Below are 25,684 nucleotides of genomic sequence, written 5' to 3'. Positions count from 1 at the left end.
GAATAGATCCAGGAAAGTTATTTGGATGGAAATGAGAAATAAGATAGGGATGGTCACCTTATTGGGATTGTGTTATAGACCCTCCAATACTCAGCTGGAAACTGAGAAACAAATTTGTAAGGAGATTTCAGTTACCTGTAAGAATAATAAGGTAGTTATGGTAGGGGATTTTAACTTTCCAAACATAGACTGGGACTGTCATAGTATTAAGGGTTTAGATGGAAAGGAGTTTGTTAAGTGTGTACAAAGAAATTTTCAGATTTAATATGTGGATGTACCCACTACGGAAGGTGCAAAACTTGACCAACTCTTGGGAAATAAGGCAGGGCAAGTGACTGAGGTGTCAGTGGGGGAGCACTTTGAGGCCAGCGACTATAATTCTATTAGTTTTAAAATCGTGATGGAAAAGGATAGACCAGATGTAAAAGTTGAAGTTCTAAATTGGAGGAAGGCTCATTTTGGCAGTATTAGGCAAGCACTTTCAAAAGCTGATTGGGGGCAGGTGTTTGCAGGTAAAGGAACAGCGGGAAAATGGGAAGCCTTCAGAATTAAGATAATGAGAGTCCAGAGACAGTATATTCCTGATAGGGTGAAAGGACAGGCTGTTAGGTATAGGGAATGCTGGATGACTGGAGAAATCGAGGTTTTGGTTAAGAAAAAGGAGGAAGCATATGTCAGGTATAGACAGGAGAGATCAAGTGAATCCTTAGAAGAGTATAAAGGCAGTAGGAGTATACTTGAGAAAGAAATTAGGAGGGCAAAAAGAGGACATGAGATAGCTTTGGCAAATACAGTTAAGGGGAATCCAAAGGGATTTTACAAATACGTTAAGGATAAAAGTGTAACCACGGATAGAATAGGGCCCCTCAAAGAATGGCAAGGCAGCCTATGTGTGGAGTCGCTGGAGATGGAGGAGATACAAAACAAGTATTTTGCCTCACTGTTTAATGTGGAGGAGGACTTGGAAGATATAGAATGTGGGGAAATTGATGGTGACATCTTGAAAAATGTCAATATTATAGAGGAGGAAGTGCTGGATACGTTGAAATGCATAAAAGTGGATAAAGCTCCAGGACCTGATCGGGTGCACCCTAGACGTCTGTGGGAAGCTAGGGAAGTGATTGCAGGGCCCCTTGCTGAGATATTTGTATCATCGATAGTCACAGGTGAGGTGCTAGAAGGCTGGAGATTGGCTAATATGGTGCCACTGTTTAACAACAGTGGTAAGGAAAAGCCAGGGAGCTATGGACTGGTGAACCTGGCATTGGTGATGGGCAAATTGTTGAAAGGAATCCCAAGTGACAAGATTTATATGTATTTGGAATGGCAAGGACTGATTAGGGATAGTCAGCATGGCTTTGTGCATATAAAATCATGTCTCACGAACTTGTTTGAGTTTTTTGAAGAAGTAACAGAGGATTGATGGGGGCAGAGCAGTAGACGTGATCTATATGGACTTCAGTAAGGCATTCAACAAGGTTCCTCATGGAAGACTGGCTAGCAAGGTTAGATCTCATGGAATACAGGGAGAACTAGCCATTTGGATACAGAACTGGCTCAAAGGTAGAAGACAGAGGGTGGTGGTGGAGGGTTGTTTTTCAACTGGAGGCCTGTGACCAGTGGAGTGCCACAAGGATCAGTGCTGGGTCCATTGCTTTTTGTCATTTATATAAATGATTTGGATGTGAACATAGGAGATATAGTTAGTAAGTTTGCAGATGACACCAAAATTGGAGGTGTAGTGGACAGCAAAGAGTGGACCTCAGATTACAACAGGATCAGGACCAGATGGGCCAGTGGGCTGAGGAGTGGCAGATGGAGTTTAATTTAGATAAATGCAAAGTGCTGCATTTTGGAAAAGCAAATCACAGCAGGACTTATACACTTAATGGTAAGTTCCTGGGGTGTGTTGCTGAACAAAGAGACCTTGGAGTGCAGGTTCATTGTGCCTTGAAAGTAGCAGGTAGATCAGATAGTGAAGAAGGCATTTGGTATGCTTTCCTTTATTGGTCAGAGATGGTCAGAATTGGGATGTCATGTTTCAGCTGTACAGGACATTGGTTAGGCCACTTTTGGAATAATGTGTGGAATTCTGTTCTCCTTCCTATCAGAAGGATGTTGTGAAACTTTAAAAGGTTCAGAAAACATTTACAAAGATGTTGCCAGGCTTGGAGGATTTGAGCTATAGGGAGAGGCTGAACAGGCTGGGGCAGTTTTCACTGGAACATTTGAAGGCTGAGGGTTGATCTTATGGAGGTTTATAAAATCATGAGGGGCATGAATAAGTTAAACAGACAAGGTCTTTTCCCTGGGGTGGGTGAGTCCAGAACTAGAGGGCTAGATTTAGGGCGAGAGGGGAAAGATATAAAAGGGATTAAGGGGCAATGTTTTCACACAGAAGGTGGTGTGTGTATGGAATGAGCTGCCAGAGGAAGTGGTGGAGGCTAGTACAATTACAACATTTAAAAGGCATTTGGATAGATATATGAATAAGGAGGGTTTAGAGGGAAATCGGCCAAGTGCTGGAAAGTGGGACTAGATTAGGTTAGGATATCTGGTTGACATGGACGAGTTGGATCGAAGGCTCTGTTTCTGTGCTATACATCTCTGACTCTGTGTAGATAGGTTGAGTGAGTAGGAAAATAACTTTACAGATAAAGTACAATATATAGAAAATGTGAAATTGATCATTTTGGCAGGAAAAATGGAGAAAGATGGCAGAATAGGTGAAGATGGATTCTGGATTATGAGGCGAGTTGTGGGCTGTAGTTATCAGGAAAGGTTGAACAAGATGGGCTTCTTTCCACTGGAGTTGAGAAGAGTGAGGGGTGATTTGATAAAAGTGGATAAGATCCTGAATTATTGTGATAAGGTGGACACGGAATGGATACTTCCTCTTGTGGCTCAGCCAGTACAAGGGCCATGGTTTAAAATTAGGGGTCATCCTTTCAGGACAGAGGAGAGGAGAATCGTTTTCTCACCGACGGTTGTCTATTTTGGAACTCTCTGCCTCAGGTACTGGTGGGAGGGCCATTGAATATCTTTAATGCAGAGACCGATAGATGCTTGTTAGGCAAGGGGATTAAAGGTTCTCCAAATGGGAATGTGAAATTCAAAGCACAAACACATCTGTCATGATCTTATTGAATGGTGCAGCAGACTTGAGGGGCCAAAAGGCCTGTTTTTGCTCTTATTTTGTGTGTCCATATGTAAAAGAAACCTGAAATTGAGATGTCACAGCTCAAATTAGATAATATACCTTTAGAAATAAAAGAACTTGACTTAGGGAGAAGAATTTTTTTAAAATTCATTCACAAGATATGGGCATTACTGGCTAGGCCAGCATTTATTGCCCATCCCTAATTATCCAAAAGGCAGCTCGGAGTCAACCGCATTGCTGTGGATAGAGAGTCAGATGTAGGCCACACCAGATAAGGATAACAATTTTCTTCCTTAAAGAACATCAGTTACTTAGATGGGTTTTTCTGACAATCAACAGTGGTTTCACAATCATCATTAGATGAATGAAAAGACTTGACTTCGACAGTGAAAGAGAAACGAAAATACTTAAAATTGAAGAAAAAGTGAAGAGAAATGGAAAAGAATGGGAAATGGAAAAGAAAGTGGGTGAAAAACAAAGGGAAATGGGAGAATAACAGGAAAAGACATGGGAATAAGAAAGCTTGAAATGTAAAGGGAGATAGAATAATAAAAGCTTGAACGCAAACGAGTTAAGGAAATTAGACAACAGGAATTGGCCAGGGAAAAGCTTAGAGTAAAGAAAAAAGATCTTGTAGTTTGCAGGATGATTCTGATTCCAATAAGGATTTAAAGTTAACTAAAAATCTAAATTTGTTGAAATTGTGTAAGATATCCACCCTAATTTGAAAAGACAGCTGGACAGATGAATTAACCAAAAGATGCTTGGATCTTGATGTTGCATAATGTTTCAACAGGTATTTTTAAAAAATGGATAAAGGTAACAGAATGATGCTGACACTTCTAGTTTGTGTTTAGGAACAAGACTGAGAAGAATAGATTAAAAATGATGTGCAAAAGAGGCAAGGGTGATATGAGAAAAAACTTGTTCATATAGCAAGTAGTTAGGATATGGAATGTACTATCGGGAAACTGCGATGTCCAAGAGGGCATAGGGAGATTATTTGGATCGAATAATGTGCAAGTTTACGTGGTAAAAGTTGGAGATTGGCACTTGATAATGATGTTCATTTGAAGAGCCTGTGCAGATACAATGGGCCAAATGGCCTCATTCTGGGTTGTAATGATTCCATGAAGAGCCAATTGTATTGAGCCCACCAACTAAATGCAAACTTAAGTCCAAATAGTTTCACTCCTGATATTAGCCCATAAACAATCTCAAGATAAAAGACAGAAAGAAGGCATGTTGTATATTACATTCTTGGAGTGCTTCACTGATGGAAAAGTGAATGCAGGGTGTAAATATAAACTTAGCAGAAAGAGGTTTACAGTCAAATGTTCATAATGTTGTAAGGTGTGTTTTTCTGCTTTGCAGTTCAAATATAATTATGGAATCAGGGTGTTATCTAACTGTGTGACGGAATGTAGTACACAAAACTCCAGTGTGGTTTTGTACCTGGTCTAAAAAGTGCCCAGGAAGAAAGAGGTCTCTTAGCACTCCACAGAAGTATTGTATAACAACCCAGACAATATTTTAATATGGAACACTTAAAGTATTTAAACTTTACTGGAGGAGAATTCTGTTGTGCATTTCATTCACTCATGCACAAGAATTCTCCTGAGCCCCAGAACTGTAGCTGAAATCAATCAAGAGCTGACCTGCAATACAAATGTATTCTTAGGGAGTTATATACGAACACTGTATTTATGTTGCTGTGCCCCTGATTTCACATGTAAAGGACCAGTTATACTCAAAAAGATAATGATCAGCTATCAGATGATGATATAATGGAATGACTAAGGATTTCCTGAGTGCAATATCATCTCTAATGATGTATTCTGTATAATTAGAACTCGATAAACTGTAACAGGTTTAGCATAATTTTTATCAAAAAGATTCATGTAGCAACTATTTTATAATTCATGAATATCACATAAGCCATATAGCCTGCAGTATTACGAATCCCAGAACAATGTTTATTTTAACCAAAATACAAATAGAAAGTGTTTTGTTACACGTAAATTACTTTTGTTAACATCTAATACAAGGTCAGTGAGCACTGGAACTTGTGGATGTAATGAGGTGGTCAAAATACAAGCAGAAATAAAATATATATATTTAAATACTAATACTGATATAAAAGTTCATGTTAATTTAAATGTGAAATGGCAGGAGATTTGGGGCTATGCAAGATGAAAGAAAAACCTCTCAAACTGAAGACAGAGAGTCAAGAATAATGGGCTGCTTACAAGTTGGAAAGATGTCACTCATGGAGTGCCACAAGGATCAATCCTAGGCCCTCAATAATTTACTGTCTATATTAATGACTTGGAGATGAGGCAGAGTGTAATGTATCTGAGTTTGCTAATGATACAAAAATTGACAGAGGAATGTAAATATGTTGAGTGACTGAGCAAATATTTGACAGATGGAGTGTAATCTAGAAAAATATGAGGTCATTCATTTTGATAGAAAGAATCAAAAGGTAGCTGAGTAGTTAAAGGGAGACTGACTCCAAAACATTATAGCACATACTTTGAAATATCAGGGAGTTGGCATTGATGCTGATCTAGCATGACAAAGGAGTTGAGACCTTAGGAAGATCAGCCATGATCTTATTGAATGCCTGAGTTGGCTTGAAGGGCTGAATGGCCAACTCCTGCTTATATTCAAACTTCCTAGGTGCTATTCAGCTAATGTGTCTTGCAAGTCTTACTGAACTTTATTTATCAGGAAAATGTTAGACTTATCTGCAGTTCATGCTGAAAAAGCTGAACCGCTGTTAAATACTATAGTTTATTTAACAGTTATAAACTAATGAGAAGAAATTCTTAATGACAATACAGTCTCATTAATAGCATAGTGGTCAAAGATTTAAGGTGACAATTGAGCTGCTTTCTAATTAGAGAGAGCCAACTGATAGAGAATTTAACCTGAGAGTTAACACACTTCAGGTGAGATCAAGAACCTATGTTTTGGCAACACTTTGTATTGCAAAACAACTGTTCAGCCAAACAAGCTATCCAACTCCCTCTAACAATGATAACAGAACTGAAAAACTATGTGTCATGTAACTAATCAATGTTGCTTGGACAAATCAATCCAATCCACTGTGGAACTTACTAATCAATGTTCTTGATGCATGTGCCAGACTGCTTATTGATAATTTAAGCATCATTCAACTTAAATTCATAATATCCACTCCTGGATTTCACAACTAGTCAGTTCTGAATTAGAAGAATTAATTTGCAAACTCTATCTTGAACATCATGTTACACACAGAGTCCCTTTGAGGAGAGGTTTGGATATAGAACGATCTCTAATGCACATGTTTGTAATTCTATGTTTGAATAGATTACAGTTCTCAGATGTGTGTAATATGGTGTAGGTCAATGACAAACCAACAGGAAATTAACCCTTCTCAGATTAAGAAAAGGCTTTATGTTTCTTACCAATGTTAGTTTCAAAATGCATTTGCAACAGTGCTTTCCAACTGCTTCTGCACATGTGATCTCCTCAATATATTTGCACAGTGTCAGGGTGCTCTGAAAACATTGACATATTTCCAGCTTCTTCTCTATCAACAAAGGAGTGCACCAGCTATCCAAATAAATAAAAGCACAATGATTGTGGAACTTTTATCACAAAGGTTAGCAAAGAGATTTGAAAGATCACAAACATGCATTTGATGGCGTATGACCATTCTACCCATTCAGTTCAGTCCTCAGGAAAGTTAGCAGCTCTTTAAATAACAGCGAAACTTGCATAATACTATTGAGTTTTAGGAATTATTGACTGCATTGATCAGATTTGGAGATGGGGCATGTTTTAAACTAAGATGGGCTCACATGGGTAGAACATTCCCTTTTGCACTCTATGCAGTAACTTCTGAGCCAAAGAAACACTTCATTCAGAAATCAGAAATTGGAGGTGTATAGTAAAATTAAGAGAAATATCTTATGGAAATGTTGATTGTTAGAATGATTCTTTTCATCTAAGGAATAATAGAAACTGATTCCTTTTCACTTCAAAGAGGAAGAGGGAAATTAAAGAAAGTCCATGTTACTGATCCATGTCTGGAAGCAAACAGGGCTGGGATCAGCTCTCACATTTCCTATGAGCATTGTGAGAAAAAGGACAAAAAAAAATTAAAGGTTAATCAATCAAGTTAGGTTTGGAGATAGAGATGAGCTGCCAAGTGAAACCTCACTCATAGAGTCATAGAGATGTACAGCACAGGAACAGACCCTTCGGTCCAATTCGACCATGCCAACCAGATATCCTAATCTAATCTAGACCCATTTGCAGCACTTGGCCCATAGCTCTCTAAAGGTAAAAACAATGACTGCAGATGCTGAAAACCAAAATACTGGATTAGTGGTGCTGGAAGAGCACAGCAGTTCAGGTAGCATCCAACAAGCAGTGAAATCGACGTTTCGGGCAAAAGCCGAAGGGCTTTTGCCCGAAACGTCGATTTCGCTGCTCGTTGGATGCTGCCTGAACTGCTGTGCTCTTCCAGCACCATAGCTCTCTAAACCTTTTCTATTCATTTATCCATCCAGATGCCTTTTAAATGCTGGATTTGTAACAGCCTCCACCATTTCCTCTAGCAGCTCATTCCATACATGCACAACTCTGTGAAAATGTTGCCTCTTAGGTCCCTTTTAAATTTTTCCCCTCTCATCCTAATCCTACATCCTCTACTTCTAGACTCCCCCACCCCAGGGAAAAGACCTTGTCTATTTACCCTATCCATGCCCCTCACAATTTCATAAACTTCTATAAGGTCACCCTCAGCCTCTAATGGTCCTGGGAAAAAGGTCCAGCCTATTCAGCCTCTCTCTGTAGCTCAAATCCTCCAATCCTTGCAACATCCTTGTAAATCTTTTCTGAACCCTTCCAAGTTTCACAATATCCTTCCAATAGGAAGGAGACTAAAATTGCATGCAGCATTCCAAAAGTGGCCTAACCAATGTCCTATACAGCTGAAACATGTCCTTCCAACTCCTATACTGAAGGCTCTGACCAGCTCTGACCAATAAAGGAAAGCATACCAAATGCCTTCTTCACTATCCGATCTACCTGCTACTTTCAACGAGCTATGAACCTGCACTCCAAGGTCCCTTTGTTCAGCAACACTCCCCTGGAACTTACCATTAAGTGTGTAAGTCCTGCTCGGATTTGCTTTTCCAAAATGCAGCTAAATTAAACTCTATCTGCCACTCTTCAGCCCACTGGCCCATTTGATCAAGATCCCATTTTAGTCTGAGATAACTTTCCTCGCTGTCCACTACACCTCCAACTTTGGTGTAATCTGCAAACCTACCATCTGTGTTCACATCCAAATCATTTATATAAAGTGCAAAAATGTTTTCAGTCAGAACTGAAAACTGACCAGGAAAGAATAAATCTGGCTACTATCAAGGAGCAACATGGTATGGTTTATTATATTTCTTTGTTATTCAGTGTAAAGGGTCTGGCAGGGATTCCTGCAGTCTAACAGAAACAGGGATGGGTTAATTGGATGAAAAGAGTAAATAAACATAGAGACCACATAGAATTCCAGGTAAATTGGAGATTTTGTTTACTTCGATAAGCATTTAACTTCCATGGCAGAGCTTCATTTCCAATGCACTGCCCCAGCGAGGCGTTACAGTTTCATCAAAAAGCCTACTTGTTGACTGTTCATGAAGCATGGTCAACTTTGATAAAATCAGAGTGAAGATAGTTTCATAAATAAATAGATTATGAAATTCAGTTGAGTTTATAGAAGATAGGAGAAATTACTGCTGGAAATTCCTCAATTTGTGTTGAAATTCAAGTTAGTAGACTATGCAAAAATATTGAGTACAGACAGATTTCTAGGTTAGATGGGGGTTCATTTTGCAGAAAACCCACAAGCTGCTTGAAGAAAAATCGAGAACAGCAAAAACAAAATCCGTGGCAAGTATTCATTTCCAACAGCAATCATGACGCAAATGATACAGTCAGCTTTTTTTAAAATCACTCGTGAATGTGGCCGTCGCTGGCTGGACAACATTTATTGCCCATCTATATTTGCTCTTGAGAAGATAGTAGTGAGCTGCCTTCTTGAACCACTGCAGTCCACATGCTGTAGATATATCCCCAGTGTCCTTAGGGAGGGAATTCCAGGATTTTGACCCAGCAACTGTGAAGGAACAGCGATATATTTCCAAGTCAGGATGGTGAGTGGCTTGGAGGGGAACTTGCAGGCCAGGGTATTCCCTTGTCCTTCTAAATGGAAGTCATTGCGGGTTTAGAAGGTGCTATCTAAGGATGTTTGGTGAATTTCTGCAGCACAGCTTATAGATAGTACACACTGCTAATGCTGAATGTCAATGGTGGAGGGAGTGAATGTTTGTGGATTTGATGCCAATCAAGCAGGCTGTTTTCCCTGGGTACTTCAAGTTTCTTAATTGTCGTTGAAACTTCACCTAAGTGGGGACTGATCAATCACACTCCCGACTTGTGTTTTGTAGATGGTGGACAGGTTTTCAGGAGTCAGGGGTGACTTACTTGCTGCAGTATTCTGAATCTCTGACCTGCTCTTGTTGCCACTTATTGGTGAGCCCAGTTGAATTTCTAATCATGATGTTGATAGTGCGGGATTCAGTGATGTAACACAATTTAATGTTAAGGGCCGATGATTATATTGTCTCCTACTGGAGATGGTCATTGCCTGGCATTTGTGTGGTGTGAATGTTACTTGCCGCTTGTCAGCCCAAGCCTGGATATTGTCTAGATCTTGTTGCATTTGAACATGGACAGCTTCAGTATCTGAGGAGTTGTATATGATGCTGATCATTGTGTAATAATCAAAGAACATTCCCATTTATGATTTTATGATGGATGGAAGGTCATTGATGAAGCAGTTAAAGACAATTGGATGCAGGACACTGCCCTAAGGAAATCCTGTCGGGATGTCCTGGATCTGAGATGAATGACCTTCAACGACACACAACTAACTTCCTATTTGTCAAGTATGACTCCATCCAGTGGACAGCTTTCCCCCGATTCCTATTAGGGTTAGCCAAAGCTCCTTGATGCCACACCCGGTCGAATGTGGCCTTGATGTTAAGGGCTGTGACTCTCACCTTACCTCTGGAATTAGCTCTTTTGTCCACATTTGAACTAAGGCTGTAAAGAGGTCAGGAGTTGAGTGTCCCTGGTGGAACCCAAACCGGGCATCACTGAGCAGGTTATTGCTGAGCCAGTGCTGCTTGAAAGCACTGTTGATGACACCTTCCATCACTTTACTGATGATTGAGAGTGGGCAGTAATAGGCAGGTTGAATTTGTCCTGTTCTTTGTGTACAGGACATAACTGGGCAATTTTCCACATTGTTGGGTAGATGTCAGTGTTATAACTGTTGTGGACCAGCTTAGCTAGGAGAGTGGCAAATTCTGCGCTACCATTCTTCAGTATTGCTGCTGGAATCTTAACAGGGCCTGTAGCCTTTGCAGTATCTAGTCCCTCCAACCATTTCTTGATATCGCATGAAGTGAGTTGCATTGCCTGAAGATAGGCATCTGCGAAGTTGGGGACCACTGGAGGAGGCCAAAAATGACTGACTATTACTGATAATGGAGAACACAGTTGAGCAAGACTATCTAGATAAGAGGTCACAGTGGACAGCATGAAAGAAGAACTCCAACTAAAATAAATGAAGACATAAATGAAATTGAAAAATTTGGGAAGTAAGGAAAATTTAGAGCTTACATTAAAAGACTGGACCTCAAAAACATCCAAGGGTGGTGAGTGATGTTTTAGTATGGTTCAAAATATCATTATGCTATGAACTGTTCTGAAGAGTATAATCATTTAAACTAAACATGAAATGGAAGAAGATGGAGATATGGATCAAAAGAGGTCAATGTATTAGTCATAAAAACTAAGATCAGTGATGAATGTGTCGATAGCAGAATCTTTCAATAGTGCAGAACTAGACAGTTGATGCACCTCTACAGTTTGTGGAATAGACAGGCTAAAATTCTTGAGTAATAAGGTTTGGAACAAAATTAAGGGATTTGAGTTTCACAAGTTTCAGTTCGAGAATGTTAACACACTGAAATATTTAAAAAGATCTGTCATTCCTTGTAAAATAATCAGAATTAATTATTTTATTAACACAGATGTAGTGTCCAGTGAAATATTTTTGTTATTAATGAGACCATTGATGAAAAATGCACAGATGAAACTGGATATAGTAAATAGCAAAGATATTCTACTTGGAATATCTGTGAAATTGCTATCTAAACAATGGGAATACAATTCTGTTCTATTAATAGAGCATAACCTCTCCACCACAGAAATGAAAAAAGTCTTATTGATACCAGGGGACAAAGATTTAAGCAACAATTGCATTAAAATGACTTGTCAATAGACAATTTGCCCATCCACCCTCCAAAAAGTTTAAAATTTAATGCAGGAATAAGGATGAACAATACAATAAGCATATGTAAGTGATAAGTAAGAGCAATGAGATTTACAAGAAATAGTGAAAGACACTGTTACAGCTCTTAGCCACTACCTCAGCAAAATCCCTTGTTATGGATTTAAAGATATAGGAAAAAGAAGACCAGAACATTCTTATTTTAGGTTTGTAAATTTGGTAAACACATTTAGTCAGTCAACAATAATGCAAAGTAAAGATAAAAAATTAATTATGGATGTGATAGTAGATTAGATTAGATTACTTACAATGTGGAAACAGGCCCTTCGGCCCAACAAGTCCACACCGACCCTCCGAAGAGCAACCCACCCAGACCCATTCCCCTACATTTACCCGTTCATCTAACACTAGGGGCAATTTAGCATGGCCAATTCACCTGACCTGCACATTTTTGGACTGTGGGAGGAAACCAGAGCACCCAGAGGAAACCCATGCAGACATGAGGAGAATGTGCAAACTCCATAAAGACAGTTACCTGAGGCGGAGAATTGAACCCGGCTCTCTGGCGCTGTGAGGCAGCAGTGCTAACCACCGTGCCACAGTGCCGCCCAAAATTAGAGCCCATTGCCGTGCCATTGCTTATCCGCAAAGCTGTGACTCTGACTCAGTAAGGCAGCTGAAAGCCCTTTTAGCAACAGGGTATATGATAGGTACCACACAATAATAGAAAAACATGCTTCATAAAGTTTTGGCCGATCAACCAAACTGTAAATGATCATCTGGACCAGCAAGAGCTATCATACCATGAATTGACTGCAGATAGTAAGAGGATATAATCCACATGAGTTTGCGATAGAAATCCTGAAGTTCCACCAGTAAAAAATGACAGCCCACAGCTTGGGAAGAGACAGGCCCACAATACATTTGTATTTTTTGAAACATTTAAATGGACTGAATGCAGACAGAATGCCTTTCAGTAAAATCAAAGTCTTGAAAGAATTTGGCAAGTCTTATGGCACATTGTAAGGCTTTTGGAAGCAAGTTTCAATCAGGGAAACATTGTTTATTATAAAAGAGAAGGACTTATTAGTAAAGGTGGAAAAATAATTATTGCACAGCACAGGAATCAGACGGTTCAGTGATGCCCTTCAGAATTGTTGGGTATTGCTTATAACCTTGCAGATTCTAAAATTCTACAGAAAATAACAAGGAACCAGGAATCTCTCATGAGGGGAAAGCAAAGTTAATGAAGAAAGTGAAATTTAATTACAACTATTAATGTGTATTTCCACATGCCTTATATAAAATTAAGCAACTTAATAATTCGCATCTGGCCTAATTTTGCTGAAGTGTTTTCAGTCTGCCTATTGAAGAATTTCAACTTCAATGAAAATCAAATTTTGGAGAGGTATTGAAAAGGTGACTGATCTAATTCTTTATACTATTGTCAAATTATCCCTCCCTCCACGGTGGGAATATCAGAAATCTGCAATATCCAGTTTATTAAGGGTTACTGTTTTTGTGCCACAGGTTTTAACATAATATGATTAAACATTAGATTTTGGGGCACACTCCTGGTCAGCAGATGCTTGAACCATTTACTGGTGTGACCTAAAGTAATATCTAGGGAGAGCCAAATTTGTAGCAACTACGCTTTCAGTTTTGAATCCTGACATTATATTTGCTTTTATCATCTGTTAATCACATCCCCATGTTGACACTTGATCTCATTTCATGATCAGAAACTAGTGAATTTGTCAAATATGCAGAAAACTTCAACCTTCATTTTTTTCCCCTGGAGTTTTGGAGGCTGAGAGGTGACCTGATAGAGGTTTATCAAATTATGAGGAGCATGGATAGGGTGAACAGCCAAGGCCTTTTCCCCAGGGTAAATGAGTCCAAAACTAGATGGCATAGGTTAAAGGTGAAAAGGGAAGAATTAAAAAGGACCTGAGGCATAACCTTTTCACGCAGAGGGTGGTGCATATATGGAACGAGCTGCCAGAGGAATATTTAAAAGGCATTTGGATGGGTATATGAATAGGAAGGGTTTAGAGGGATATGGGCCAAACTATGGCAAATGGGCCGAGGTCAGATTGGGATGTCTGGCTAGTGCGGACGAGTTGGTCTGAAAGGTATGTTTCAATGCTATATAACTCTGTGACTTTATATCTTTAAACATAAAGATATAACAAAAATAAAACAAATGTTAACAATGCAATCATGCATAGGTAAAATATTTGATTTCATGTATTACAGTTGTTTTGGAAGTAATGGGCTGTCTGGATAAATGAGAAACTGTAGACATGGTACAATTGGATTTTCATAAGACATTTAATATGGTGTTGCACCAAAGATTACCACATAAGAGTTCTTGAGTAGGGAGTAATCTACTACCATGGCTAGAGAACTGTTGAGCAAACAGAAAGCAGTAGGGAAAAATGGGAAATTTTCTGGTTTGTAAATTGTAACTAGTGGGATCAGTGCTTGTAACTAGTAACTACAGGAATCTGTACTGGGGTGTCAACTATTTACAACCATTATTGAAAATCTGGATGATGGAATGGAATATATATGGTTACTAATATATGGCACAAAGATAGATGGGAAAGTAAGTGTAAAGAGGACATAAGGAGTTTGCAAAGAGATATGGACAACATAGTGGATGTGCAAAAAAAACAAGATGCAGTATAATGTGGGACAATGTGAACTTGCTTCCTTTGGCTGGAAGAATACAAAGGTGCATTATTTAAAAATGCAGGTACTGTAATTGAGTGAGAAATCAAATTAAATGTTGACATTTATTGCAAGGGAAATCGAGTTAAAAATTTAGTGAACTTTTGTTGTTATGCAAGAATGAAGAACATTTCACACCTCAACCATGTAAATGTGTGGATCCCTTAACTTTAATTAGAAAACTTGATATTTAAAACCTAATCCTCGAGCTTATTTACTGTTCTCGTGGATAATATATAAAGGTGCTTAGCCTCATGGATTGGGAAAGATTATTGGAATTTAGAAAGATAGTGAATAAAAAGTGGAAAAATTAAACCTTTATGAATTTAACAGTGAATTATTAATAGATCAATAATTGATTTTCCAAAAACAAATAACTTCTTTAGAATGGAAATTGAGAACTATTCAGTGAACATCACAGCAAAGGTGATTACAGTAATAAATATTTGGTGGCACTAATCAGCTTTGAAAACAAATTGCATGGTTAGTAATATTTGCTGCTTCAGTTAATTTCAGAATAGAACTTCATCAAAATTAATACAATGTAGTGTTACTTTTTAATGGAAGATATCATTTAACAGTGGGGTTGGGAGCACAGAAACAGGACATTTCCAGGCTCTGCAAACCTTATCAAGAAAAAATCATCCAGCAGGTCAGATCTTATTTCAGGGTGCTGGGGTTCCTTGGATGCTAGGCTGGAACACCCCAGAATGAGAGTGCTGGCAACAGAAATGGACCTGTCTCTCTGAACCATCTCAATAAAATAATGAAAGCAAGAATTATTTTGTCCCTCATCTTTCACTCCTCTTCCAACCACTCACGTGCTTTCATGCCCCATTCATGCTAACAGCATCCTCCTTTACTAATGTTATGGCACTTCATACCTATGATCCTCAAACAACAAACCTTCCAAGGTCATCCATCTCTCCTATACTGCCTGTGCCTATATAGCCACCCCATGACTTCCTGTCCTTCTTCACCCTACAATGCCTGACTAGCCACCCCAGTACCCTTTGTAGTCCTTATACTAACCTACAGTTGAATACTCACCAACTTGGTTCTTTATAGCCCCTATGATTACCTCTATGCAAACTTAGTGCCAACACATGTCCCCACATATCATCCTTTGCTTTTCCACTCAAAATGCACAAACTTTAGAAGCCAAGCTGGCATTAAATAAAGTTATGTATCAATTGATGACTTTACTGTGTGAAATAATTACACAGAGGCTGGTATCCCATCACCAAGTCACCCGTTACTTACATGTGCACAGTAGATGGGCTGTGACCAGCTAGCTCTGAGACAGTCCCAAAAATAAGGAGACTCTCTGAATCTCCTATTTATATCAGTCAGCCAGGGCTCCCTGATTGGCCAGGGTTGACAACTCAATCAAGGACATCATAATCAATGAGATCCATCTGGCCTTCATTCTGATTACTACACTGTGTAAATGGAAGAAAAAACATTAATTGCTAAAATGTCTATACTTTGAAATCCCTTCAAACAAGAAGGAGGCCATCTGGTGTGTTCTGTGGTGGAACTGGTCCTCCAGGGAGTAGATACAGTGGAGGCGGAGAAATTGGGAATACAGGATAGCATTTTTGCAGGAGATAGGGTGGGAGAAGATATAATCCAGGTAGCTGTGGGAGTCAGTGGGTTTGTAAAAAATGTCGGTGTTGAGTCAGTCATCTTTGATGGAGATGGAGAGGTCTAGGAAGAGGAGGGAGGTATCAGAAATGGTCCATGTGAATTTAAGATCAGGTTGGAATGCGTTGGTGATATTGATGAACCGCTCAACCTCTTCATGGGAGCACGAGGTGGTGCCGATGCAGTCATCCATGTAGCAAAGGAAAAGGTGGAGAGTGATGCCAGTGTAACTACGTAACCTCCATCTCCTTCCTAGACCTCTCCATCTCCATCAATGATGACTGACTCAGTACCGACATTTTTTACAAACCCACCGACTCCCACAGCTACCTGGATTACACCTCCTCCCACCTTACCTCCCCCAAAAATGCTATCCTGTATTCCTAATTCCTCCTCCTCTACTGTATCTGCTCCCAGGAGGACCAGTTCCACTACAGAACACATCAGATGGCTTCCTTCTTTAAAGACTGTAATATCCCCACCCATGTGGTTGAAGATGCCCTCCAACGCATCTCATTGACATCTCACAACTCCGCCCTCAAACCCCACCCCTCCAACCGCAACGAGGAAAGACACCCCCATGGTCCTCACCTTCCACCTCACCAACCTCCACATAAACCACTTCATCCGCCAACATTTCCTCCACCTACAAACGGACCCCACCACCAGGGATATATTTCCCTCCCCAGCCCTGTCCATTCCACTTTCCTCAAAGACCGTTCCCTCCGTGACTACCTGGTCAGGTCCATGCCCCCAACTACCCACCCTCCCATCCTGGCACCTTCCCCTGCCACCGCAGGAATTGCAAAACCTGCAGCCACACCACCCCTCACCGCGGCACAGTGGCTCAGTGGTTAGCACTGCTGCCTCACAGCACCAGGGTCCCAGGTTTGATTCCAGCCTCGGGTGACTGTCTGTGTGGAGTTTGCACATTCTCCCTGTGTCTGCATGGGTTTTCTACAGGTGCTCAGGTTTCCTCCCACAGTCCAAAGATGTGCAGGTCAGGTGAATTGGCCATGCTAAATTGCCCCATAGTATTAGGTCAGTTAGTCAGAAGGAAATGGGTCTAGGTGGGTTACTCTTCGGAGGGTCGGTGTGGACTGGTTGGGCCGAAGGACCTGTTTCCACACTGTAGGGAATCCAATCTAATCTCTCAGAAGGCCCCAAAGGAGCCTTCCACATCCATCAAAGTTCACCTGCACTTATACAAATGTCATTTATTGCATCCGTTGCTCCTAATGTGGTCTTCTTTACACTGGGGAGACTGGCACCTCCTCGCAGAACGCTTCAGGGAATATCTCCATGACACCGCACCAATCAACCCCACCACCCCATGGCCAAGCATTTCAACTCCCCCTCCCACTCTGCCGAGGACATGCAGGTCCTGGGCCTCCTTCACCACCAGTCTCTCACCAACCGATGCCTGGAGGAAGAACGCCTCATCTTCTGCCTCGGAGCACTTCAACTCCAGGGCATCAATGTAGACTTCACCAGTTTCCTCGTTTCCCCTCCCCCCACCTTACCCCAGTTCCAAACGTCGAGCTCAGCACCATCCTCATGAGCTGTCCCACCTGTCAATCTTCCTTCCCACCTATCTGCTCCACCCTCCTCTCCGACCTATCACCTTTACCCCTTCCTCCATCCACCTATTGCACTCCCAGCTACCTTCTCCCCAGCCCTACCCCCTCCCACCCATCTCTTCACCCTTGAGGCTTCCAACCTCATTCCTGATGAAGGGCTCCTGCCCGAAATGTTGATTTTCCTGCTCCTTGGATGCTGCCTGACCTGCTGTGCATTTCCAGCACCACTCTAATCTTGACTCTAATCTCCAACATCTGCAGTCTTCACTTTTGCCTGGAAAAAAATGCTGACTATTTCTTCAAAAAGAGACTCAGTGTGCTCCTGAAAGAACCAAGCTGAGGTAGGTGGTGATTTTGGGAAACCAACTCACTGCATAGCAAGTATAGCTGGAGATTACGACTTAATTAAAAGTAATCTCCCATATTTATAGCTCATACCAGCAAACACCAAGAAAATTATTCTCTGGAATGAGAACAGTGCAAAGGGAAATTTAGCTAAAGTGTGCCCATTAAAAAGGAATTCTTGCACTACATGTGAACCAAGGACTGAATCCTCCACATTTATGCTATATCTGCAATGTAGCCTGGCAGTAATTTTTGGCTTATCATGTGAAAGAATGTTATACTCAGTTACTCTCTTCATACAACTTTTTTCTGAACTCTAAAGTTTGTGGAAATTTTCTGAGTTTGCAATTTTGTTAGTGATTGTTCAATTCGTAAATTGCTTACCACATGACAAAAAACAATAAAGGCAACCTTCAGGCTGTACTGCAATGCATCTCTATAGCATGTTGACAGACCAACAAATATAATAGCATTTTGTTTCGGGTTCAGTTCCTTCCAGACGTATCATTTGGTAATGAATACCTGATGTGATGTCTCTGAAAATATGGTCATCCATATAGCTATTTGCATAATCTAGAAGATATAGCTTGAATTTTTACCTCACTCACCAAGAATTGGGATCTTCAGAAAAGTGTGAGAACAAGGAAATAAGATTTTTCCCACACGCTGTTTTACCTCACTTCATATGTTGGATATCTGATTGAAGACTTGACTGCCAGTAATGGGTTAAGTGATGAAGGCTGAAGAAGACAGATACATATTGAGAGATAAGGTGTGGAAATTCTAGGAGGTTTGGTGTGAGGCACTGATTTGGCATTGGGTATGGTTTGGGAAGAGGGCACAACTGTATCTACCTGAGAAAGTGGAAATAAATGGGCAAAAGGAAAATGGGGTCAATTGGAGTAACCTGAGCTTGCTTTCTGTGAGGAGAAGTGGAGTTCAATCCTGGTGAATGATTAGATTAGATTAGATTAGATTAGATTACTTACAGTGTGGAAACAGGCCCTTCGGCCCAACAAGTCCACACCGCCCCACCGAAGTGCAACCCACCCATACCCCTTACCTAACACTACGGGCAATTTAGCATGGCCAATTCACCTGACCTGCACATCTTTGGACTGTGGGAGGAAACCGGAGCACCCGGAGGAAACCCACGCAGACACGGGGAGAACGTGCAAACTCCACACAGTTCGTCACCTGAGGCGGGAATTGAACCCGGATCTCTGGCGCTGTGAGGCAGCAGTGCTAACCAGATTTGGAATGTCAATCCAGGATGGGAAAGTAGGTTCAATGGAATGATGTGCTGATTGGGAGCATCAAAAGCTTAAATGGCTGAGGATAGGAGAGAAGGATCAGAGGACTTGGGAGTGATTGAAGGTGGTGTTGGAAGTCCTGGGGTTGATACAGTGTGGGGGTTCCATGGAGATGGAGGTCTTGCAGTAATGGTAAAGGCTTTGTGGAAGCAGGAAGTAGGGGTTGGATGAGAGTCCTCATTGGGAAGAGTGGGCTCCAAACCCAAAGTTGGGGTGGAGGAGAGGATGGTAGCATAGCTAATCATGGAGCCACATTTGATCTAGAAGATACATGAAAATGCAATTTTCTCTTTGATCCTAAGCCATTGTCTGGATTTCGAGATCTTGATAAAATTGGAAAGTTAAAAAATAACAAGGCTCATAGGCTCATTACAATTTTTAAAGCATCACCATGTAGGAACAGGAAGGAACATGCAGCAGTGCTGGAAAAAGATTAATGACCTACTACACCCCACAAGTGTAAGCCCCACCATCTTTTCTCTGCTACCTCATACGCACTCTAATTCTGCTGCTGCAATCACCTTCCATCAAGGCTAATGATCTACCACTCCGATTGTTTCATGCAACATTTTCCTTGAATGATCCTCACCTATCTATTCCCACAATGGGCCATTCTCAAGAACAGCTATGGATGGGAAATAAGTGCTGGCCAGCCAGTGATGCCCCCATCCCACAAGTGAATAAACAAAAAAAAAACCCACCTCCTTAGAACAGTCATTCACTCATCCACCTCTCCCCTCAGTTAAAATGGAAATGGATGATTTAGAGTTAGGCCGGGTCAGATTTTTGTTTGATTTTTCAAAATTTTACACGCAATGTTAAACACTGGATCCAAACCTGCTGTGTATCTTCTAAAATAAACCTTCAGTTTCAGAAAATATGCTAATGATATACCTGAAACAAAATCAGTCTCTTGTTATGATCAGATCCTAGGTTGTACCTGTTATAGCATGGTGTGAGAATGCCTCCACATAGGTAAGATAATTATGCGGACAGTGTTTCTTTAACCATTTACAAACATCTTGCTGGGTCCACAGTACCACAGGTTTAGTGTGTCTTGTAAACGTAGGACTTGTGTGAAAACTACAGTATCCATCATTGGTTCCGATCTGTAAAATAAAACGAAATGCACTAAATTATTCCAGATAAATTATCCTACTGCTTAAAGTATCCTACATAAATGAAGTAAATATTCTATGATCTCACTCAAAGCGGAGCCTTGCTTGGCAGATTTATGGGGGTGGACTGAGATTAAAGGTCTGCACTTAAGAGTGAATACAATCTTAAAGTGAATACAATCAGGAACATCAAAAATCATGCAGACTGGTTTGCTCCCTATGCCTCATGTTTCCAATCACTACCATCCTGTTGGTGATAATGCTGAGTCAATTCCTGCCCTTTTGCTATATGGCAGGGAAAATGGAAAAACATAGGAGAAAATCACATTCAATATTAAAATACTGCAGCAGACTAATGGAGTTAGATTGCACGTTGATTACACCCATCATTTATACATGAGTTTTTTGACCTTCAGAGATTAAAATAAAAGCTTTGGTTAATAATTTTTCTTTAGCAATATCCATTTTAATATACATTATCCTGTTAATGAAAATTGAAACATTAAATTAAACTTCATATTTTCAACACCCATCTTCATATTATGGTGATACAACCCTTTTGATAATTCAAACCACTTAGTGCTCCAAGCTGTTACAGAAATTCACCCAATAATCTTCCTCCACATTTTCTTAGTGCAATGTAAATAAGTCCCTTGTTCTATTATATTTTCGTACTAAGTGCATTAGTTATGCTGTAAAGCGATGCTAGCAGGTAACCTTTGTGACAGGTAAAACACACACATTATACATGGACTTATAAAGTAATTTGCCAAAATTGAATGGAAAAGTCTCCACTGTCACACATTTAGTTTGAAAGAACATAGTAATCTATTTTTATTTTAATATTTTAACAAAGTATAGTACTCACAAACGTCTGTCTGTGTAAAGACCATTGCACATTTTTTAGGCAAATTATCAGTGAAGATAGCCAAGCTATCTTGTTAGCAGCCAGGAAGTGCTGGAGAAACTCGACAGGTGTGGCAGCATTGGTAGAGAGAGAGAGAGAGAGAGAAAAAGAGAGCATTAAATTTGGATGAGTGTCAATTTTGAGTAGTTTCATGGGAAGTTTTTCCCTGTGTGCTCTAGTGAATTTTTTTACACAATTTTACAGTGCTCAACTCATTAGGTATGCACCATACCTCCACAGAGCTGCATGTGTTATCATTTAGTCACCAGCGGCAACAGTGTTCTCCTTTGCTGAAACCTTCTGTGTTTTCTGCCATTGGTAGCATATCTAATTCTTATATGTGCACCAGCTCAAATGCTAGAAGAAAGATTTTGGGCTTCACAGTCCCTGAGTGTGAAGACTTAGACAGGAGATGGCCAGCAGAGGAAAACTGGCACATCAGTTTTCCAACAAGGATTTGGAGGTACTGGTGAATAGGGGAGCTGTCCATTTTCCTCAGCACTGTTAGAGAAGATCACAGCAACAGGTCATGTCAGCCTGGTCCTAAGTTGCCACCTGGGTCACTGTGGTATCCATGATCTGGAGGAATACAGTATGTAGCAGTGCAGGGAAAAGGTTAATGCCCTTCTGCACTCCTCAAGGGTTCATGCCACCATCTTCTCTCTGCTACCACACACTTTCTCTAATTCTGCCACTGCCACTACCTCATACCAAGGCTCATGATCTACCATTCCTATTGTTGCATGCAAAACATCTTTCTTTCATGGTTCTCACCTATATGTTCCCTGAAACTATTAGCCTTCCTGCCCTCTACATTTCCTAATGACTCACTCAGGCCACTACAGCAGCATTCCCTGTAATTTTCTTTCCAGCTGCAAGGGCCTCTGAGGTTTGTGCACAGCATCAGTGTCTGGAACCAGAAGTCAATGCCATGATCAGTATATCAACACCAATCTGCCCTGCACCTGCACCAATACTAACAGCAATGTCAGTCACTCGCACCTCACTTGATTCTGTCCATGTCTCATTCCAAATGAGAACAATACACAATAGGGCAGAGAGGACAAAAATGGGTTTTGTGGACCTGACATTCATCTGCTCACTCTCCACAAGAGTCAGAATCCTTGCCTTATGGGGAGAAGACACTGAGCATTCATGTGGTGATGCTAAGATCTTCATATCTCAGCAAGCAAGTAAGATTCATTGCTAAGTACTGTGATTCTCACTCATTACCACCCCTGTGAACATGCCCAAGCTTCTACCCCTATTTTATGATTCATTCTCTCTTTGTTTCCTACAAGCACAACTGACATCCACATAAGGCTTCTTCCTTTGTTAAAATGCACAAACTGATACAGGAACAGCAAACAGATTTGTGAGACATGCGGTAAACTGGACCAAAGATGGGATGAGTCCACCAATGTGACCTCTATCATATTAGCTCCTGTGTATCTGTGTCTGGCTTTTTCCATGGACAGGCTGGAGCTACCAAGGAGAGCCCAGGCCTGTAGAACACTTAGCAGCCGTCAATGATGTATGCAGACCTGCCCTCCATTACTTTAGCCATTGGTAGTTAACACCAACAGCAAGTTAACAGAGGGGTGCAAAAGCTTGATCTCACTCTAGATGCCCCTTCCTCACAAAGAGACAGAGTAGTACCAGTAAGTGCCCCGCCAAAGGAGGAACCATATACAGGCCCTCCACAAATCTCTCAGATGTTCCAGAGGTTCCCAGATCCTCAACCTTCACCTTGAGTATAACTTTCAACACATTGGGAGTTTAAGCCAAAGAGGGTGAGCAGCAATTGGGCAGGTAACACTAGGGCAAGTTGTCTCCATTTTAGCTCTGGGGCTACACTTAGACATAATGGGAGGAAAAAGAAAAAGAAAACCTTATAAGGGCCCATTGGGGTGACAATTATTTTACGCTTGCCCATGACATACAACTGGGAAAGTTCTACCTAGAGATTCTGTTTCGAGTTGAGTATGAATTATTTAGAACTCCAAGTTATCTTGTGCAATGGCATATACTAATAACTTGAGATGTTTATATCAAAAAACTAATATCCTATTACACTTACAGTATATTAGTAATAAAATAACGATAAAAAGCACTAGATTAGCTCAGGGAATTCTGTGGCAATTTTGAAGAGTACTCCCGTGTTTATCTCAGCTGTTGGGTTGTCACTATTATAAAATCAGGTTTGTAATGAAATTCCCAGAGGTAGCCACTTGTATTTTGTTAAACCATCTTTGCTCCTTAGGGTGCATGTTTTCCTCCAACATCAAACTTGAGTTAATTTTCCCGTCAATTTTACTTAATTTGCTCCTTTAATTTCTCATTTGGTTTCCCTCTGGTTTTACGGTGGCTTTGTCTTTGTCTTTATGAAAGGGCTACTTTCACCATGGTGATTGCAGGATGTTATTTGAATTGCTAAAGCATTTCTGAAAACTAGCTAATTTCAAGAAACCACATACTAATCCAGAATGAAAACAGAAAAGCCGCAGTAATTCATAGAAAGAACAAATTTGCCTTCATATAGCACTGTGCTCCACATAAACATCTGAAAGCACTATAATGAAAAAGTAATATTTCCATATGGATAAACTCTGTAGGTACTTTGGACTCAGCAAGATTGCAAAACAACAAGATGAATGTGCAGCAACATCAGGTGACTGGAGGTTAACAGAGAATCACTGGCCAGGATTTAAAGAATTAATTTGAGGAAGTTTCAATACTGCTGAGCCATCTTTAACCACTATCTGAAGAAGCAATAGTGCTTCAATATAACCTGGTTTAAAAGATAGTATCTCCAGCCAAGCAGCTCCACCTCAACACTGCAATTGAATATCAACTTAGATTACATTCACTTGGACTGAGAAAAGCTGAGAGGCAACACTTTGTGAGTAGCTACAACATATATTTGTAGGCAGATTATACTGAATTAGTTTCAAACTCAGGTGAGCTCAGGTGAGCAAGGTAATAGAGGAATGTGAAACGTACAGGGTGCAGTGTGACTGTCAATAGGATCTTGTGGGAACAGCAGAGGGAATATCTTGCAAGGAATAATATTGATCTGGAGACTTCTTATTTCATTCTACCACCAGCTACCAAGCTGTTGGCCCACTCGTGATCTAGTTAAAATATCTTTGACACAAACAACAAATGGAAATTCCTGGAGAAACTCGGGCAGTGTCTGTGTAGAGAAAACATGTGAGTTAATGTTTTGAGTTCAGTAAATCTTCTTCAGAGCTGATAGTAGCTAAGAACAGGTGGCATTTTTGCTGATTATGGAGGAGGGGGAGAAAGGATTGAGAGGGGACCCAGAGAGAGAAAGAAAAAGGTAACCAGACAAAAGGATTGCTGATAGTAGGCCAGGAGAGAAGAGATGCTAGATGGGTATAATGAGTGCCATTAATAGTTGGAAATGGGTTGACTGTACTGAGAGAAATCCACTGCATGATACAAAATGGAAGAAGGTGGTCATACTCTACAATTGTTACATCCTGAAGGCTGTAAGATCTCCAAGCAGAAGACGAAGTTGTCCAGATTGTGTTGAGTCTCACTAGAGCACTATATTGTAACAACTCACAAAGTGTTGCCTCTCAGCTTTTCTCAGTCCAAGTGAACGTAATCTAAGTTGATATTCAATTGCAGTGTTGAGGTGGAGCTGCTTGGCTGGAGATACTATCTTTTAAACCAGGTTATATTGAAGCCTAGAATGAACATGTTGGTATGGGAACACAATGTTGTGTTGAAATGGAAGGCAACTAAAAGTTGGGGTCATTGTAACAGATGGAATGTAGGCATTCCACAAAGCAGTCCCCCAAAGTGTGCCTTGTCTCCCCTGTGTAGAGGAGGCCACATTGTGAGCAGCAAATACAGTAGACTAGATTGAGTGAAGTGTAGCTGCTTCACCTGGAAGGTGTGACTGGGACTTTGGATTGTGAAGAGGAAGGAGATAAATAGGCAAGTGTTACACCTGTGATTGCATAGGCAAGTGTGGTGGGATCTTTGAGGTCACGTTGACATCACAGAAGTCACATAGCAGAAGGTGCTTGCATGGATAAATGTACACAACATCTGCCACCAAAGCCAATGAGGCCAAGTTAAAAAAAAAGACAGGAGCTAAGCAAGAAACAGATACATTAAATTTTAACTGTTCATTCTTTCCATTCCCACTAAAAAAAAACAGTTAAAGTTCCTTATGGATTCATGACCCAATATGAACAGGTCTCTGGACTTTAGTGATGATATTTATTTTAATCTAGTCGACCCAGGTGATCATTGCTCTGTATTTGTCAAATTGCCTGCAGGATAAACAGGATAAATTCCTTTGATTCTGGGCTTCAATTTTCATCGGCTTTCACAGGATTAACAACCTGACAGTTTGTTTCATGTCCTGCAACTTTGAATGCATTAATCAGTTGCCAAAGGATGATGTGCCTTTGTATTTTAATATCTT

The 25,684-nt window shown here is 40.5% G+C and overlaps 1 protein-coding gene across 1 annotated transcript in view; it reads right to left on the bottom strand.

The window, feature by feature from the left end:
- The window catches only part of samd10b (sterile alpha motif domain containing 10b), a 119,342-nt gene that overhangs the window by 49,700 nt on the left and 43,958 nt on the right, over positions 1–25,684 (bottom strand). The window contains exon 3 of the mRNA XM_072556657.1: positions 20,135–20,303. Coding sequence (XP_072412758.1) covers positions 20,135–20,303 — 169 coding nt within the window. The remainder of the gene's footprint in view (positions 1–20,134; positions 20,304–25,684) is intronic.

The sequence above is a fragment of the Chiloscyllium punctatum genome, chromosome 37 (genome assembly GCF_047496795.1).
Source record: "Chiloscyllium punctatum isolate Juve2018m chromosome 37, sChiPun1.3, whole genome shotgun sequence".
Classification (NCBI taxonomy): Eukaryota; Metazoa; Chordata; class Chondrichthyes; order Orectolobiformes; family Hemiscylliidae; genus Chiloscyllium; species Chiloscyllium punctatum.
The sequence above is the reverse complement of the archived record's forward strand: the minus strand, read 5'-3'. Positions and strand labels throughout refer to the sequence as shown.